At 41.2% G+C, this 20361-nt stretch overlaps 1 protein-coding gene across 1 annotated transcript; it reads left to right on the top strand.

Moving 5' to 3' along the window:
* Positions 1-1056: 1056 nt before the first annotated feature.
* plekha2 (pleckstrin homology domain containing A2) lies at positions 1057-19899 on the top strand. Its single transcript, XM_080738134.1, has 12 exons — positions 1057-1260; positions 4751-4911; positions 5051-5107; positions 6000-6048; positions 6169-6266; positions 7914-8042; positions 9518-9607; positions 9709-9777; positions 11396-11466; positions 11682-11745; positions 14071-14148; positions 17766-19899. Exons 2-12 carry the CDS (start codon positions 4771-4773, stop codon positions 18204-18206), a joined length of 1287 nt encoding a protein of 428 aa, XP_080594260.1. The 5' UTR covers positions 1057-1260; positions 4751-4770; the 3' UTR covers positions 18207-19899.
* The last annotated feature ends 462 nt before the right edge of the window (positions 19900-20361 follow it).

Here is a 20361-nt window from a genome sequence, read left to right as displayed (position 1 = left end):
GAAACCAAGGGCAGTAACAGACTCAGACTGCAGGAGACTGTCTTTATGGCAGCTTTGAGATCAAACACAGGTCAGTTCAGTCTCTAACTCTTTTTTGTTTGTTTTTTGTTTAAAACTGGTTCTGAACTGGTGTCTGGGGATTGACCCCACCCAGCAAAATTACTTCATATAGCAATATATTAGGCCTATATATTATGCAATATATGTTGCAATCGGTTTAACCACTTTAATCATATTTTGTACGTTCAGCTATTCAAATAGCTGAGGCATTGTGAGCTTGTCAATCAGCTATTGTTGAAAATGTTTGGAAAATCCTGAGAAACAAAATTAAAATATTTGGCAATATTTGGACATTTTAACACAAATCTCTTCTTGGGCGTCCCTGTCACAACAACTTTTCAGATGGCTTCCTTGACATGAAAATGTTTGAGAACAACTGCTCTAAAGACACTGGACAGAGCTTGGTTTATAGACTATTATACCTGCATCAACCTATAAACTTAAATGCTAACAATAACATTTACAATACAAAAATAAATTCAACCAATTGAATACATATTAGGCCTACAACATACAATACAGAATAAATATACTACTGGTTGCACAAGATATTAACACAAGCTACGTAATAACACATTACATAGCAATTATAACAACCACATACATTTACATTTGGCTTCTGTTGTGTTATGCTTATGCACTATGCCATATATGCACACACACACACACACACACACACACACACACACACACACACACACACACACACACACACACACACACACACACAATGTGTGCCCATTAATGTACCAGCGACTACAGTCGGTTGCACGCTCATGCCTTTCAAATGGAACATACATCACATCAGTGTGTCAGTTGAGTTCTGCTTAGTTCCTCATATTTGACAACTGCAGCAAGAGCAAGGAGGAGCACACACAGCACGCGGTCAGAGCGCAGCGAACTAGATCATCCGGGGCTGGTTCATTCTAATCGCGAGCCAACGTCCAACCCGGAAAGAAGGCGAACTGACATTCTGTAATTCGATCACGGCACAGATACAGTCATACAGATAGCCTAGAGACCGCATCTCATTCATGCCAGCCTACCTACAGAATATGATGAGCTGAGAGTCGCCATAAACGTCATACCGTCCGTACGCACAATGCGCACTAGATGCAACTGCTGCTACTTACGGCTCATTTCTTTGAATACTTCGGGCGCTGGCTGCTGCTGTGGCGCACACTAAACTTTCAAAACCGGGTAAGCCTGTGGTGTGTGTGTGTGTGTGTGTGTGTGTGTGTGTGTGTGTGCACGCGCGCGCGCGCGTGCATGCGTGTGTGCGCGTGTGCGTGCAGATATATCGGAGAGAGAGTAGGTGTGGCAGACAGACATGGAGGTTCAGGACAGCCAGGTCACCCTAGATGAGCAAATTAATTCTTCTCAGGATTGTATTGATTAGGTGTGAATCCAGTTTCATCATGGTATGCATGTAATCAGAATCTAATCACCAACTTCTCTCATTATAGTAAAGTTAACTTGATGTTAACTGTTTTGCTTTCTTGTAATTGATTATATTGATGACTGACTACTGGCTTTTGCTTTCGTATCTATGATATTGATGATAAGGCTGACTTTTGCTTTTGTATGACATGAAAGAAAAAGTCAGACTCCATAAAATACAGTCTTGATCCAAGTCATAAAAAGACAGTCAATCTGACAGTCTCAGAGTCAGAACTGGAGAGGATATTAACATCTGGAATATAGAATTATATACGAAATTGTAGATATTTGACAGATTCTTGTTTTTGGAAGCCTGATAAAAAAAACAGATATTGTTTTTGAATATTGGACAATAATGCCCACATACTGTAGGTTACTTCATGACCTCACCACTGCTTCTGTAGATTTATAATGGATAAAGCAGATGTTTTCTGATGCCCAAAATTGTTTCCATGCTTGATTGTGTGTGTGTGTGTGTGTGTGTGTGTGTGTGTGTGTGTGTGTGTGTGTGTGTGTGTGTGTGTGTGTGTGTGTGTGTGTGTGTGTTTGTTTGACCAGTGCTTTTACTTTTACAATGGCTTAAAAACATTTCTATTTCTATTTTTGACCCATTTTTATTGATATTAGGAGAAGCATAGTAGAATTAGCTAACCCTAACCCTAACCCTACATTAAAATAGCTTAAAGCAGCTTAAATAAAAAAAAGATGTCCCCAAAGCCATAACCCTACAATCAGTTTCATGGAATAACAGAACACAGAACAGATGCAGTGCTTGTCTCTGATTCGTAATTCAATAATTTTGTCTTGGCGATTTGATTTGATTTATTTATTTCTGTGTGTGTGTGTGTGTGGGGGGGGGGGGGGGGTCACTAACACTATAATGAACATTTTATGTAGGCATGTAAACGTTTAGGGTGAAGTAGTTGTGTGACCACAATAGACAATATGCCTAATAGTCAATTTGTCATCAAGAATCATTTTGAGTTATGTGGCCATGTCGATGACACATTGACTGACCATTATAAACATACATCAGAGAAAAACATTCAAAGCTTGAGAAATGAATGTCTGTGTCTGTTACTCCCTCTGTGGTTAAGGAGATGACTGTGGAACCACTCACTCAACCCTGGAGGCATTGGACTGAATCCCAGCAGTGCCGTCCTCCTGTGCCCCCTGCATTGTAAAGCTCAATTTAACCACATAAAGCATAACGTCCCTGACTCCCTATACTCTACAACAGGGGTCTACAATGTTTTCAGGCCAAGGACCCCTTAGTTGAGAGAGAGATGAAGCAGGGACCCCCCACAACCTCTTTAAAGATTACATAGTTTCATTGTTTGACAGCACAATCAGTGTGTTTTGGATTCATGTCAATTTGTGTTTTCAGATATTTAACCACTTGAACCGTCAAGACTTAATAAACTTGACCTTTCACTCTGTACTTAGGTCTGCTCTTTTTTCCTCTACACCAAACCTCTTTGCCGAAAATAGACGATCTGCAAGCTCACAACGCCTCGCACCGTGAGGAGTTGTGAGCTTGTAGATAGGATATTTTTGCCTCTCAGAATATGGACGCTAGGGTTCAAGTGGTTTAAAAATAAGCTATACATTTCTGTCACTCAAAGATTTGAAGGACCCCCTGTAGTAAAAACTGCAGATTTACAAGCTTACCATTCATTGCGTTGACGCTTCGTTGACTATGTCAAGTGAAGAAATCTGATTAAAAGTGCTAGACCTATAGAGCCGTGGGGGACTGTGGCCAACAGAATATATAGGTTTGGTTAAAGTGGTTCAACTCCATTGCACGACAGTGTTGCTTGCTGGAATGAAGTGGTGTTCATGCTAACAACTTGTCACATCTTGGCGTTGTTAGCTTGATCTGATTTATGATTTAGGTATACATACATTATAGACATATCCCTCTCAACTTTGTTGCTTGCTCACTCTATAAACGATAGTAATTCCAGGAAATTGTGATTCCCACCTATTTGACCCTGTCTGTGTACAGAGCAGGTTTGTGTGGAGACCTGAGATGGTCATGTAGATATTGCCGTCTCACCATTACATGACCATGCCCAGCCTATTCAGCATTCAAAGACAGATTTAATCTCTTTGCTGAGAAGAAACTCATGTCATTTCACAGTCAGATGTCTAACATGGATAATGTTGCCTTTTAAATGTACACATGATATCGTCACGGCAGCAGCGTACAGCATACCTGTAGTACTGTGTATCTATCTGCCGAATTGTGTCTTGATTTGGCCTTGATAAGGAGTCGTGGTGAGGTGTGATTCACATGCATGACCTCAATGAATACATCTCACCACTCTCCTCTCCTCTCCTCTCCTCTCCTCTCCTCTCCTCTCCTCTCCTCTCCTCTCCTCTCTGGCCAGTTGAAATGTGCATGTGTGCAGATCTTGAGTGCAGTCTGTAATTTTTGGCTGTGGTATTATCCTCAGCTCAGCCCCGGGCTTCGGGGTTAGCTGTAGCTGCCTCAATCACGTCACATGAAAAACTGCTGAGTGTGAGTGGCTCTCGTTCTCTTTCTATGTGCGTGCAGTGTGTGTGTGTGTGTGGGGGTAAGTCAGTGATTGTGTATGTGCTTGCATCTCTCAGTGTGTCGTGTGGGTTTGTGAGACGAGAGTACCGAAAGTCAGTGAATGTACTACTGTATGTTGACTTCATGTCTCTCTGTGTGTGAGTGTATTTGTCTGTGTGTGTGTGTGTGTGTGTGTGTGTGTGTGTGTGTGTGTGTGTGTGTGTGTGTGTGTGTGTGTGTGTGTGTGTGTGTGTGTGTGTGTGTGTGTGTGTGTGTGTGTGTGTGTGTGTGTGTGTGTGTGTGCGCGCGCACGCACGTGTGTGTGTGTGTGTGTGTGTGCATGTGTGCGTGTGTGTGTGTGCGTGCATAAGTTCCTGTGAACACTATATGAAAGTGTGCAGTAGATATCTCTCCCACATGACATCATTCCTCTGTCTGGCTGCCTCTGTCTCACAACCACATCTGTTTTAATCTCTCAAACTCTCTGTGTTCCTCTATCTGACTGCACATCTATCTAGCTGTCTCTCTGACTGCCTGTCTATCTCTCTGTCTTTCAGACTGTCTGTCTGTTCATCTGTCACTCTTTCTGCAGTGCATTTGGTTATTTGTATCTCTGTTTATGATTGTACGTCAGTCTCTCTTCTTTTGGTTCATACTTCATAGAGACTCAATCGCCCTGTGTCTGTCTGTCTGTTTGTCTGTCTGTCTCAGTGATATGTGATAGCAGCAGTATGCCATACGTAGACAGGCTGAACCGTGTGTGTGGGTTCCTGGACATCGAAGAGAAGGAAAACAGCTGTCGATTCCAGAGACGATACTTCATACTCGATACACAGGGGAATGTTCTGCTGTGGTATATGGACAACCCACAGGTACTACACACACACTCACAACAAACACTTAAACAAACAAGCCACAGTAAGAGGAAGTGGAATTGGCCAATAGAAGTTGTATGCTGTAACCTTGGACTCTGAGCCAATGGTGACACTGTGTGTTTGTGCTTGTATACAGAACCTGCCCAGTGGGGCAGCCTCTGTGGGCAGCCTACGGCTAACCTACATCTCCAAGGTATCCTCTTATATTTGTCTACCTGTCATTCCCCTAGTTATTTCTTATGTCTAAGCTCCTTAATAAATGTATATTGTTATTGTTGGGTGGGAAACCTTGTATGTCCAGTTACTTTTCAGGAAATGAAAAAAAGAAGAAAAAAAAAGAACCTATTTGAGAATAGCAGATCTACAAGTTTGCCTTGCGATGCGGTGCGCGCTTGTAGATTGTCTATTTCCGCTGCATTTGTGTGACAAACTTGTACGACGAAGTAGGGCATTAATTTATGAAAAAACATTTCAACAAAAGTTTAAATATGGAGGTACAAGATTTCTGCCCAACAACAGCGACACGTAGAAGTTTCAACATTGCTAATTTAAAATTGAAGTTACTGTATAATGAGGACATAACAATTGATATATCTCAGAGCGAGCAAACATTTTCGATCCAGTGCTCATATGGGCGGTTACAGCTAATGTCTACGTGCATGGCTGTGCTGAAGCAGACACTGTGAAGTTTTCCACATGTTTGTGTGCTGAGCTAACCAGAGATAATGGCATATGGCCTGACTAGACTGTAGTGCTGACAGCTGGTCACTGGACACTATAAGTGAAATAAGCTTTACTCTGTCAACTAGATGACATTGGACAAAGATAATAAAGACGCTTTTTCTCATCGTCTCCTTTCATCCTCTCTGTTTCCTTTTCATCTCCATTCTCATCACCAATTTTCTCATCACCAATCTTCTCTTCTCTTCTCTTCTCTTCTCTTCTCTTCTCTTCTCTTCTCTTCTCTTTTCTCTTCTCTTCTCTTCTCTTCTCTTCTCTTCTCTTCTCTTCTCTTCTCTTCTCTTCTCTTCTCTTCTCTTCTCTTCTCTTCTCTTCTCTTCTCTTCTGCTTTCATGCCATGTCAGGTGGGTGAAGCAACACCAAAGCAAAAGCCCAAGACTGAGTTCTGCTTTGGTGAGTTTCTTTTTTTTAAACTGAGACTTTAATTTTGAATGTGAATCTTATCTTGTCTGACATCTACGTCTGCAATGCAGCAGACTTCATTCTCATGTAATAGAAATATTATGTGTGCAGTGATCAATGCAGTATCCCGGCGGTATTTCCTCCAAGCTAATGATGTGACTGACATGAAAGAATGGGTTACTGCTCTTAACCAGGCGAGCAAGATCACGGTGAGTTGCGCACGCACGCATACACACACACACACACACACACACACACACACACACACACACACACACACACACACACACACACACACACACACACACACACACACACACACACACAATTATAGCAACGTTATGCTAACATTGTGCCAAAGTGAATGACACAGTGATACTGGAATCACATGATCCAGTGAACATATGGGTGTGAGCTGTTAAGGGTGATGCAATAAATAGACATCAGACAGATAGTAATCTGACTCATAGCTCTTGTTTTCTTTTTTTCAAGCCATTTGAATCAGTCTTCAATGTATTGATAGACTTGGGTTTGTGTCCATCTTTACAGGGATGTATTTTATAACGGGCACAGAGTAACAGGAGTGACTTTTTCCCCCCCACTTCCTCCTTCAGAGGAAGAGGAAGTAGGCACACTCCTCCAGTGGAAGAGGAAGTAATGTGTGATCACCATTTTTCCAACACGCCACCCAAAAGTATCATCTCCCTCACCTCTGAGATTATGTTGTAATGTGTAAGTTATAACATACAGTAGCTCATATGTGGAATGTGCGATGATGAAGACGAAGACACACACACACACACGCACACACACACACACACACACACACACACACACACACACACACACACACACACACACACACACACACACACACACACACACACACACACACACACACACAAAGAGGGCAGGTGGTGCGTTATTGTCCAATGGGCCCCAGATGTGGTTGACAGAGGCATTTCTCTCACCTGCAAACTGATACAGGAAATGCCGCTCTTTCTCTTTCACTTCCCCTTCTGAGAGGCTCTTTCTTTCTCTCTTCCTCTGAGCATTATTGGCATCAGTCTGAAAATGAATGAATAGTGTTCTATTTTATGATACTGTAAATAGAATAAAATGTTCCTGTCCATAGGTTTTCTCATTGTCAAAGATCAAAGATTGGCAGAAATCATCAAAATAATTGCCTTGTTGGCATATCTTATTGGAGACATTTGGTACAGATATTGAATGAGCTACAGCCAGAGCAGACGATGGGTTAAATTAGCTATAATTAGGCCTGTCACAATTATTACATAATCGTCTAATCACAGTTATTTGACATAATCGCAATTATTTTGTCATAATCGTCATAATCCTTTCCAAAAATAGCAGAAATAGCAGATCTACAAGCTCACAATGCGTCTCATCAATGTTCTTTTTTAAGTATAAAGTTGACAAATATGTCAGTAATTCTTTTAATATTTAGGTTAAGTGTCATATCTGCAATGTGCAACTTCAAAGCCTACAAGCCAAACAGAAATGTGATTGTCAATGACAAAAACACAATTAAATCTTTAATGGCAGTTATTTGAGTGATAATTAATCGTCATGTAAAATGTCATAATTGTCACGGCTCTAGCTACAATGCCCATATCGTCGTTATCGGATGGAAACCTTGTCCACAACCGTTCGTTTGGATTATCATTTAAAAAATAGACGATCTACAAGTTTGTAGATCTGCTATTTTCGCTACTTTTGTTCAACACTTTTGTATAATGAAGTAGGGCTTTAATTTACGCAAAAACATACACATTTGAAACCTGGAGATAGGAGGTTTCTGCCTGTCAGTGACGATATGTTCTTCTGTGTCCTAGGTACCTAAAGCTGGCCCTGTTCTGCCCAAGACAGATGTGTCCACAGTAAGTGGTGATACTCAGAGGAGGAAACAGCAGGCCTACAAGACGGAGATCATCGGTGGAGTAGTGGTTCACACTCCCATCCAGGTATTAGGGCGTAGCTGACACAATCATTGTTATCAGGACCTGAGAACGATTCTAAAAATGTCTTCTAAATCCTATCACTGCTTTCTGAAAAACCTATGCTTCTATATCAGTGGTGCCAAAACAATTACATGTCAAGGAACCCCAAAATGATGAAAGTATTTGGCCACGGACCCCCATCTCAAAATGTGTTTTTCCAGGGACCCCCAGAAGCAAAGATATGAGTTAAAATAATAAGTATTAAAAGATTTGCACACATTTTCACGATTTTCACAAAAATAGCAATAGCCAAAGTATAAAACTAGAAGCAGTGCTCTTCCGAGCACAGGTCTCCACCAGGTAAGGTAGGTCCTGGTGGCGGTAAATGTGAAAAGGGTGCCATGTCTTCTTGGCCTTTAACAGCAATGTGACCCTGCATGACTTGAGGCATTTTGTTCCAAAAATGTGTTTGGAAAAAGTCGACCTGCTGGTGGCGCTATAACAGGCCAATGTGAAAAGGGTGGCATTTGTTCCTTGACCTAGTGGGAATGTGCGTGCAGAATTTCTCTGTAATCACAAGCTGCGTTCATTATTTAAGTGATTTTGTTCAAAATGGACCAATCCTGCAAACTTTGGAAGCCAATGTTAGCCAATTAGGATGGAATATGAAATATTGGACAGATCTGTCTTGATCACATGACTATAGAGATACTGTGTACTGATTTGCATGATGTTTGGATAAAATCTCAAGGAATAATAGGAAAAAAACTGTTTTACACAAGTCGGCCTCCAGGTGGCGCTATAAAAGGATGATATGAAAAAAGCAGGGTTTTTCCTTGGCCTCTAGGGAGTGCACATACAAAGTTGTACACTGATCAGTGGAGTTATAGGTAAAAACACGAATCGGCCTGTTATAGCGCCACCGTGAGGCCGATTTGAAAACATTTAAGTGGCATTTATTCCTCTGCCTATTGGGAATGTGCATGCACAATTTTACCAAAATCGCATACTGCGTTCATGATTTCAGGTATTTTATTCAAAACTGACCAATCCTGCTAACTTTGGAAGCCAGTTTTAGCCAATCAGGATGGAATATGGAAAATCGGACAAATCCTTGTCGATCACATGACTGTAGAGACAATGTCTACCGATTTGCGTGATTTTTGGACAAAATCTGTAGGAGTACTGGCAATAGTTCGTTTTGCAAAAAACGGCCTCCTGGTGGCGCTAGAACAGGCCCATGTGAAAAATGTGGGGCAGAGGTTCTGAATTGGTATCCAGGGAGTGTTTTCCAGGGAAAACATACTCTCCCCCATGCCTTCGGCTGGTGGAGACAATAATGACTAAGTGATTGAGTGGTTAAAATCTAAAGTGACACAGATGCTTTCCCGGTCTTAATGGGTTGAACTGATGATGAAAGCCAGGACAATGAGGGGTGCTGTGTTAATGAACATATAGAGTGTACAGTGTACTATTCTAATGATGACGATGTGTTTCAGAATGAAGGCGAGGAGACCGAGATCAGAGAACGAAAGGTCATCAAGCCAGGCGTCCTGAGGTGTGGTTACTGTGTGAAACAGGGTAATGTGGTGAGTACACAGTACACACACGTAATACAACTGAAATCGGTGTTCACATGAAAGTATCTTTGGTTTAAGATACTGAAGATTCAACGTGGTTTGTGTTTCAGAGGAAGAACTGGAAGAGGCGTTTCTTCACCCTGGATGACAATGCTGTCAGTTACTACAAGGGTGACACAGTGAGTTCACAAGTCCTCTTTTTCTTGACTATAATGTGGTGGATTTCCACATCATGGTATCGGCTCAGCTCGACTTGACTCTGCTCCCTTTTTTGGGGGGGTTTCCCATCGGGCAAAAGTTGTTGATAGTACCTAGGCTGGTACCTTTTTTTTGTATCTCCTCTATTGAGGCTCCAAGCAAGTTTAAATAATACTAAAAGGTGACTTGAAAACACTGCAGACCACTGATTGGTCAGTATAATACACTGAGCTGTAAGACGAATCAAGAAAAGGGGGGATTTTTGTCGCTCACTCAAGCAGAAAATTTGCAAACGCAATAAAACAACATAATAAAAAGAATAATACTGGTTCTGGATGTAATAAGTAAAATAAGAAAAAAATAAGAAAATTATAGAAATTAAGTTAAAAGTACAGGTATGGTAAGAGGTAAACCTCTTAAAGCATTTATGGTATCTTAATTGGAGAAAGTGCAAGGCGGAAGGAAGGCCTTCTTAAAGTGTCTGACCAAACAGTCTCAAAATGTTTCAGAGAATCGAAAAACCACAAATACCATGGATCTGAGGTGGACACGCCAATTCTGCAGAGGTCGCACAGATTCTCTGTGTTTGAGGATTATATGCATCAGCTTGTCTGATTGGCCCACCCAAACCGCTGGCTTTATGGTTTGTTGGAGCATTATGTCACATTTGTACCGCTTAGACAGTATAAGTCCCTGATTGGCCAACCTGACCCGTCGGTTTAACTGATTGGCCGAGCTTCACATACAGTCTGTGCCGCCAAATATAAATGAAAGCGTATGCAATGGAACGGAAATAAGCCAAAGCCATAGTATGGAAGAATGTGATAGAAGCAAGAATGGCGGTAATGTTGGGATGGAGGAGAAGGAAGGATTTTTATCACATTCAAAGCAAAGTGCGCGAGAACAGAAGTACAGTATGGGACATAGGAGAGGGGAGGTCATAATATGGTTAAGTGCATAATTAAATAAAACATTGTATTTGATTGGCAAAAAACCCAAAGGTTTATGTGATCACTGCCAGAAGGAAAGGAAGAGATAGCATGGTTGATGAGCTGAGGGAGGTGGGAGTTGAAGAGGTGGAATATGCTATTATGAACTGGAGCTCCTGGTGTCCATGGCAGTGACCAGCCAGCCTCATTCTCCTGGCTGCTATCTTCTAACTCACCCTTGATAGCCCCCCTTCTGATGTACTCGCTAAAAAACATACCGTCTTTCTTTCTTTCTTTCTTTCTTTGTGTCCTGTACAAGGTTGACTAGCTCAGAGACAGCGAGTGTAACATAATGGGATGAAATTAATATCCTCACGTTTTGTGTTTCCCCCTTTTCTACCCTATTTTATAATTGTTCCCCCTCAGTCCTTTGATAGTGGAGGGTTGGGTTCACTTTCTCTTTCATTAAAGAAGAGAATCATCACCATGAACTGCTGTGTCACAGCAGTTAATGTATCTGCAGTGGAGAATGAAGTACCTGGAACCACATGCAGAGTCAAGTCAAGCCACACCATGTGGTGGAAATGTGCCAGTTAATCTTTGTATGCTGTGCCCTTGGCTAGAATCTGAAGCGTATGTCACATCACTGATGCAATTGTGTATGTGTCAGGATAAGGAGCCTCTTCGAGCTATTCCACTGAGGGACGTTCAGAAGGTTCACGAATGTCTGGTCAAATCTGGGTCAGTCTAAAATCCTGTTGCATACCTCTATTTTCCTTCTTTTCTGCACATCTGTCAGTCTGGCCCATCTGGTGTGCCTGTCTCTCTCTCTTTCTCTCTACTTCTCACTGTCTCTCTGTCACAGTCTCTTTCCCTCGCTGTCTCTTTCCTCCTCTATCCCTCTGCAGACACCAGTATGTTTCAGAGGTGAAATGATCATCTTCTGTGTTTGCTAGGGATCTGTTGATGAGAGACAACCTCTTTGAGATCATCACCAACTCCAGAATCTTCTACATTCAGGTACATGACAACTTGAGTCTTTTAAGGGTGGATTCACACTGCGGTCTCGGGGCTGCTTGGCAGATGTTTTGATAGTGTGAAGCATGTGTACTGTCCTTAGAAACGCTGGCCCCGAGACCACCTCCGGAGTCCGCATGATGCGTCCTTGAGAACGGTGCGCTGCAATGTGAAGCTACCGTTCCATAAACCAAGGAAGTGACGGTCAGCTAGGATGAAAATAACAAGGATTGGTCCGCCACGTCACTATTAAGATACCAAGGATGCACCAGTGACGTTACTGTTATGCGATGATTACAGGCGGCGTTACATTGTAATGTTTCAAAGACAGTCAGCACACACTGCTTTGGTTGTGTATTGTTGTTCTGTTATTGTTACAACTCAAGATAACGTCAGGAACACAGTAAAACGTTAATATTAGCTCTAAATTCTGACAAGATACTCTTCTTCTGTGACGTGACATTTTATATCTCCCAAAGCCCCATAGTCAACAGCGTCCCCCGGGAGGCACACAAATACAATTACAGTTGAATGAAGTGTACTCCAGGGAGTCCAGGCACAGAATGCTGGTCAGCGGGGACTAGGCAACTGTTTTCAGGAACCGTTCAAATCAATCGGACTGCAGTGTGAATCCACCCTAAGATATCAGAAACACTTTCTTCCTCGCACACCCAAACAGTACCCATGGCTGCTAAGAACGAAGGACTACTGATGTCAGTACAACATAAGGGAGAAATGTGGTTGCTCAGTTAGTGCAATGTGGTACAGTACAGTGCAAGACAAACTACATTATGTAGAGAGCATGCTAATAAACAAAGATCCATTGGAACAGGTCTAAAGTAACTTAAGTTATAGTAAAGAGGTGTGTCGCAAAGTCTAGACATTATTTGCTACACTTTGCGCTCCAACTCAGTTGCTCTATTTGTTGAAACAAAGAGCTCTCCTTGTTGACTTGTATGAATAATAGTGAAGCTGAACCTGTCTTTTTTTCTCAAACTGCTTTCCAGTTTTAGAAAACTGGCCTGTCTTTTTTTCTCAAACTGCTTTCCAGTTTTAGAAAACTGGAATGCACTGAGCTGCAGTAACGAAGGGTTTGTATGTCTACACTAGGGATGGGACGATAAGCGATATTATCGTTTATCGTGATAAAAAACTCTCACGTTAATCGTATCGTGGAGATTTAATTTATCGTGATATCATCCTCCGTCATGCACTGGGATCAGTTCACCTTTTATTTGCAGAGCTGCACATCCGGTACCACTTAAACCCTCTATTGGTAAAAGGTACTTATAATATACCTACTTGATACAGTATTTTTATCACTCGTCTCTATCAAATGTCTTTGCCAAAGAATAGCCAACGCGTTGTGAGCTTGTAGATCTGCTATTTTTTGTCAAATCATGTTCCGCCCCAGGATAATGAATTTGGATTATCGCGATAATATCGTAAATCGCGATAATCAAAATTTCTTTTGTCACAGTAATGTCGATATGACATTTTCATATCGTCCCATCCCTAGTCTACACTGGCGTCTCCTCCAGCTGTCGTTCCATATGCTAGAGTGCTGGAGATGTTTCCTCACTGATGTGTGGCAGCGCTTCTGTTTTTAGAAGGACGAAAAGTATGTTTTTGTGAACCAGGCAAAACCATCTGTTACCATAACAACAATAACATCCTGTTCTTCCTCTTGGGAGAACAGCTGACTGAGAAGGCTAGGGTCACTCGGATCAGAAGGGAAACCCTAGGAGAGAGAGAGAGGGGGGGAAGTCGAGTGAGACCCACACAATTTCATGAATAATGTTGTAAAGAGTTGAGACCATGGTTAACATTTAAGACAGTGGTTCTCAACCTGTGGGTTGGGTCCCCAAATTATTTTGGGGGGTCCCCAGATGATTAACTTAATGTGCAACATTGTTTTCTCACTCAACAGTAAACAAACCAACATAAAGTTTAAGTGTATAGAGGGAATATGCACATTTCTAAAGTGACAATTTCAGGACTTTTTAATACCTCTAAAATGTCAAATTAAACATTGGCCAAATTGTCAAATATTAGAGGCAGAAATTGTCTACATGCTCACAACGGCATTGTGAGAATGTAGATCTGCTATTTTCACAATAGAACCAACTGTGTTATACAAAATGTAATTCCTCAACTCTTAGTGCTCATCAGGGTATGGGGGTCTCCAGTTAAAATATGATTATTTTGGGGGTCACTGCCTGAAAAGGTTGAGAACCACTGATTTAAGATACAGTCTGCGTGCGTGAGTATGTATTTTATGCGTGTATACTGTATAATACCTGTTGTTCCCTTCATGTTTGTCTATAGACTGACTCTCCAGAGGAAATGTATGGCTGGATCAGGGACATTGACATGAAGATTCAGGACTTCAGAGGCCCTACTAAGGTTCCCTACTGTCCTTTGTCTCTCATCAATATCTTTTTTGGATCTATACATTATTTAGGGTTTAGAATTTATGTGCAAATCTCTGCAAAGGGGAAAGCCCTACTTCCCTCCATCTGTCTGTCTGTGGCAAGTGTGGCATGTGGTGACAGTATTTTGGGGTTGTGCGTGCCTGTATGAAAAGGCATGGAGCAATGGCTATCATAAACGCCCATCATTACATAATTACGGTGAAACCAGAGTATTAATAATAATAACTTTATTTATATAGCACTTTTCTACACAAAGTGTGTACAACATCTAATTGAACTAATCAAATTATTAATAGTTTTATTAAGATAATATATAAAAAAAACATAGATTTTAATACATTAATACATTTTAAAAAGATGATTCAACTGTAAATACATTAGCAAAATACAGAAAATATCGGATTACGATCTAGTATTGAAGACTTTTGTTAAAGTAAAATCAACACAATTTTTTCATATTCATTTGTTTTAATTAAAGATTTTCTTTTTTTTAGATATGCTTCTTTATTATTTGATTAATTGGAAAATTAAAGTAATCGACAGTTGCCAGAGTGACAGGCTGCATGGAGACAAATCTTTAGATAGTGACACAAGGACAAACTTTATAACATAAAGGCCAATTCATAGTCCAGACATAACATACAAGGGTTGGACTCCGCTGTGGTTTGCACAGACTAAAATTATGCAATAGTGGGCCTCAGTATATGTCTGCCTGAGCTCAATGTTTGTGACCATGCGTTGACCATAACACTATCACAGTGTTATGGTGTTACAGTGTTTTAGCTGTTCAGTCTTTAGACTTGGAAATGTAATGAGCTTTGCATGCTTTTAACTTGCAATTGCTCAAGAATAGGACCGTAAAAAGTATTGATAATTATGTAATGTGTGAACACGATTGGTGTCCTTAAAAGGAATCCATTGCATTGTTTGACAAACTATGGAAGATAGTGCTTTTAGAAAAGGACAAGGTACCTCGTTGAAACCGGGCGGTAAGCCATATCTCGACCCGTCTATGGAAAGGAAAATGTCTGAACTGTCGACAAGAGGACATTAGGCAACGAAATTCAGCGTAGGCAGTTTACAGTACGCCTGTCTATTAACGGGCATAGCAGGCAAGAGTCACTACTTCAACAATGTTGGTACGACTAAGGGATATATATATTTTTTAACATGCATTTAGATTATCAACTAGTAATCTCTCAAGACAGACTCTGATGAGAAACAGACAGATTGATCAACTAGTAACTACAATGTAACTTTGATGAGTTGCCATTTCAGCCTCAATCCGTATTTCATGCCTGCGATTGGCTAATACCAATATATACCCATGAGCTGGAGGGTCTGGCAGCTGGAGGGTCTAGCAGTGTAGATCCCATAAGCTGGATGGACAGCTTGTGCCCAGCTGGCTAGTTCTGGTTCATAGCCTCACAGGACCCATCCCGTAGTCTTTAGTGGGATTGCTCTGCAATGATTCATTCACAGAAAAGACATAGTTGTTGGTGATTCCAAACAATATATTCGGGAATTGAGGTACTTGACCTTCTGGCAGCAATGATCTGCCAAATATTTGCCAAGATTAGCTGTGGGCGGGCGCCTGGTGGCCTACTGGTCTAAGCGCATACCATATAGGCATTGATGCCTGGCGGCGGCGCCGGTTCGATTCCCGATCCGGACAACCTTTGCCGCATGTCTCTCCCCATCTCTCCCCCTGTTTCCTGTCAGTCTACTGAACTATCCAATAAAGGCATAAAAAAGCCCAAAAACAAATCTTTAAAAAAGATTAGCTGTGGGCACACAGAATGCAATATTTCTGCCTGACAGAGATAGATCATTGTTTGAATGCTCAGTGTGTACAGCTATATAGTATATTCCATGGGTCTTCAACGTTTTCAGGCCAGGGACCCCTTAGTTGAGAGAGAGATGAAGCAGGGACCCCTACAACCTTTTCATAGATTCCATACTTTCATTGTTTGAGAGTACGATCATCATTGTATTTTGGATTCATGTCAATTTGTGTTTTCAGATATTTAACCTCTTGAACCACATCAATATTTACTAAACTTGACATTTCACTTTTAGTTCCACTTAGTCTGCTCTTTTCCCCCTCTACACCAAACCACTTTGCCGAAAATAGACGATCTACAAGCTCACAATGCCTCGCACTGTGGGGCGTTGTGAGCTTGTAGATCTGCTATTTTTGGCTAAAGTTCTCAGAATATGGACGCTAGGGTTCAAATGCTTAAAGGAGTAGTTCACCACTTTTCAACCTGTCTTCATATAATAGGTCCTCACTAATGTTCATGGTAAAATATCACAATTTTTGTCTACTCAGTCCAAGTCTCCTAGGAGAGCTGTGGGAAGTTCAGAATCCATAGTCTTGTGACATCATCATTTTCCAAAAAAAAAATTTAATCAATATTTTTGAAAAAAATATTTAGATTTTTAATATCGCGAGAACAATGGCTTCCACTTTAAAATTGCAACTTTTCAGGAATAGAAAGCCTGCAGTTTCTATAAGCTGGATTGGTAATCGATGATGTCACAAGACTATGGGTTTCTGACCAGCCCACAGCCCTCCTCTGAGAAAAAAAAAGAAAAAAAAAAAGAAGAAAAGCTATTTTTGAGTGAGGACCAATTATATGAACATAGGTTGAAAAGTGGTGGAGTGCCCCTTTAATATAAAAAAGGAGAAAAAGGTTTCTATAACACAAAGATTTGGAGGACCCCCTGTAACTCTGAGGGCCCCCTAGGGGTCCTGGACCACCTGTTGAAGACACTTGGTATATACTGTATACATATCACATACTAAGCCTTTATTTGACATGGATGAGGGAAGTGATGAAAGGAATTATGCAACTGATTGCGCTGATTGGTCAGCTGCTGTATCTTCCCTAGGCGTTACATGGCAGCTGACCGGTTCCTTTGTGCGCTACTTGCTTCTAAAGGAAATCACCATGTCAAACATGGATAAAATTCAGCCGCCAAACATGTTTTCTGCAAATAGTTTTCTAGAATTCTTAGCTGAGGAGACAGCAGACATTCACAGAATGGCTGCATACCAATTAGGTTGCGGCATGCCAACAGAAACGTTTGTGTTCAGAGTCAACTCTCTCCCCACACTTTTGGGGACTCAACATTTTGTTCACAGGGGCAGTTCCTTCTTGACAATGTATTAACATTCCAGTGTTTGTCTTAGTGTTGAGCAAATAGTATTTGTGAATAAAATAGACTATGGGGCGATGGGCAATTGGGCATGCTCTGGTGGCTTACCTCGAATCTCACCTGAGGCTCTTTGCTGCATGTCATCACATCTTGCTCTCTCCTGCCTTTATTGTTTGTCTCTTGCTGTCACTATCAAAATGAAAGCACAAACCCGAAAAAGATAATGTTTTAATAAGTCTATGGGTATGTTATAAACAAATTAAACATATATATATATATATATATATATATATATATATATATATATATATTAACAAATTAACTATATTTTCCAAATAGGGCAAGGAAAATTGCCCTGGTGATAAACTGGTGGTTTCTGACTCTCTGCCTTTTTTCTCTCATAACCATTCATCTCTCTCATCACAGGATTTTAAACGTGCATCTTCTCTCTATCGAAACTACGCCTCTGCATCCCGCAATCTACAGACTGAGAGACCTACACTGGTCAAGTCCTGTTCTGTGGCCCCAAGCTGGCAGCCTTGGACCCCTGGGCCCCAAAGTGAGGCCTCCATCATGGACACAGAAGACATGGATATCACGTTCAGCCCCTTGCCCACCCTGCCTTCTCCTTCTTCATCTTCCACCTCCTCCTCTACCTCCTCCTCCTCTAATTCCCTGTCTGCCACGGCTCCTTGCTCGAGTGCTCTTCCCCCGGCTCCAGCTCCAGCTATCAGCCCGGGGGATCTCACCACTTCAGGAAGCTTTTCCCGTGGCCGAAGGCGGCACCGCTCTCAGCCCCAGACTCACACAGACCGAAGCTTCCCCTTCAGCTTGGATGACGACAGCATCCGCACCACAGATGTATAAGATTGATGAAATCTCTCTGATTTCCCTTCTGGACCAAGATTTAGGTGCCTGTTTTTAAATGAATGTGGCTATGGTACCCCCCTCCCCACTTCCCAATGACTTGACAACAAGAGTCAGTCTCACAACCGTAGCCTGCTGCTGCGGAGCCCCCTGCTGAGTTTATGTAGTAACTGCGGGCTACATTGCAGTATTGTAAGGGAGGGTAGAAGTGGATTAGAGGACAACAGTGTTAGCGTTCAAGGGACTGTGAAAGGGTTTAATGGTGTTTTATATATACTGTATAAATATAATCCTCTAAAAACTTGAATATTGTTGATATTACTAGTTAATTAGTGGGTTGCTCTTGTAGGTTCACAAGTTACGGTACATATAGGCCTACATATGCTAGATCTAATCTGTCCGCATGCACATGGCTCTCATCAACAAAGCATCCAGAGGGTTTTAAAATTTGCTGGAAGTATCTAATAGTATTTAGCCCTTCAGCACATGATAGATTATTTACCCAAGTGGCACATGGTACATTTGATTGATTTGAGCCAAGTCATTTTCTGTGTCCGCCTGCATCTGTAGAGAATCCTAATCACTTGGATTGCAAAGGTCCACCCAGCAGTGTTTTGTTTGATTTGATTTGATTTTTTCTTTTCTTTTACTTAACGCCCCTGGAGACACATGTTGTAGGAGCTATTGTTTCAAAACATCAGTCTAAATAGTCTTAAACACGCAATCTATTACTGGAGTCTCTCCTCTGTTGTTGTACTGTCGGACAAATTTGAGTCAGCAGCAACTTAATGCCTTTATGTGTTTGCACAATGTTTTAACCCATTTAGACCAGGTACACATTATTGTGTATTATTATGTTATGCTTTAGCTAAAAATAGCAGATCTACAAGCACTCGGTGCCGCGCTGCGAGCTTGTAGATTTGCTGTTTTTGAAAAATCATGAACAACTAGGTTTTTTGAAAAACACATGTTTCTACGTCAGTAGTTCTCAAACTCTTTCATGTCAAGGACCCCTAGAATTATGTGTATTTGGCCGCCGACCCCCCAGAGGCAAATATTTGAGTTACAAATGTTTACTTTAAAAATTAGATATTCAAAGATTTTCATGATTTTACAAAAATAGCAGATCTACAAGCTCGTGTGAGCTTGTATATCCGCTATTTTTCAATAGTTAAAGCATTCAATAATTCTAGGCCTAAATGGAAAATAGAAGCCCATGAAACTTGTGTTAGAGATCAATCATCTGGTAACTGTGACTCCTGTTTCAGCTGATACTAGCCCGATGAGGTACCATGATGACAGTACAGTTGTGTTGAATAGTATGTTCTAGAAAGTGTCATGTAACAGCTGGTCGGCTGATTGACAGGCTTATAAATGTCATTATAATCTTTGTGTTGTTGCAGCACGTGCAGGAAGATACAGCTTCGTTGCCACTTTGGAGTTTTATTGTAATTTTGCACTTTTACTTTTCTTTGTTGGTTCTCATTCTATCACAACCGATTTCACAACAGATCTGAAATGGCTCAAGTGCTTTATGCTGTTACATCTGTAATCTTAGTTCTTTCAGCCTCACCTCAAGATATTCTTTGGTGTGGTGCCATGTTCTACGCGCCTACTTCCTACTGCGGAAGTAACTTGCACTTGTCTGCCTAATGTATGTTAATTCATTTTCTTGTATATTAAATGATGCCTTTTAGTAGTCCTGTTGAGGTTTCCTTTGTAGATATTTTACAGAAAGATACATTGTTTCCCTTTTGTTCCTATAATTACCCAGCAATAGAACATCACGCCACCTAGTGGTGTGTGACCCTAACACTCGCCTACAGAACTTTCCAACATTCTGATAACATGAACAGAATTAAGGTCTTCAGCTTGTGTACCATTGTTCTCTCTTAAGGGCAACACAGCGTTTGTAGGCAGGTCAAGAACAGCCACCTCTACTCAACCACTCAACCGAGCACACTCATGGCCATTCATCCAGTGCACATAGACCCTTTATTTGTAAACTTGAACTTGGTCCTCTCTTTTTCTCCCCTGTCTATACCAAATCTCTAGATTTATTCAGCTGCGGGGACCAGCTGGACTAAAAGGTCTCCTTTCTGCAAAAGGGTTTAAATTGTGTGGCTAGGTAAAAGGCCCAGAGTGCCCATGAAAT

The sequence above is a fragment of the Nannobrachium achirus genome (genome assembly GCF_963921795.1).
Source record: "Nannobrachium achirus genome assembly, chromosome: 12".
In the NCBI taxonomy this organism is placed as follows: Eukaryota; Metazoa; Chordata; class Actinopteri; order Myctophiformes; family Myctophidae; genus Nannobrachium; species Nannobrachium achirus.
Note: the sequence above shows the minus strand (reverse complement) of the source record. Positions and strands in the feature narration are given on the sequence as shown.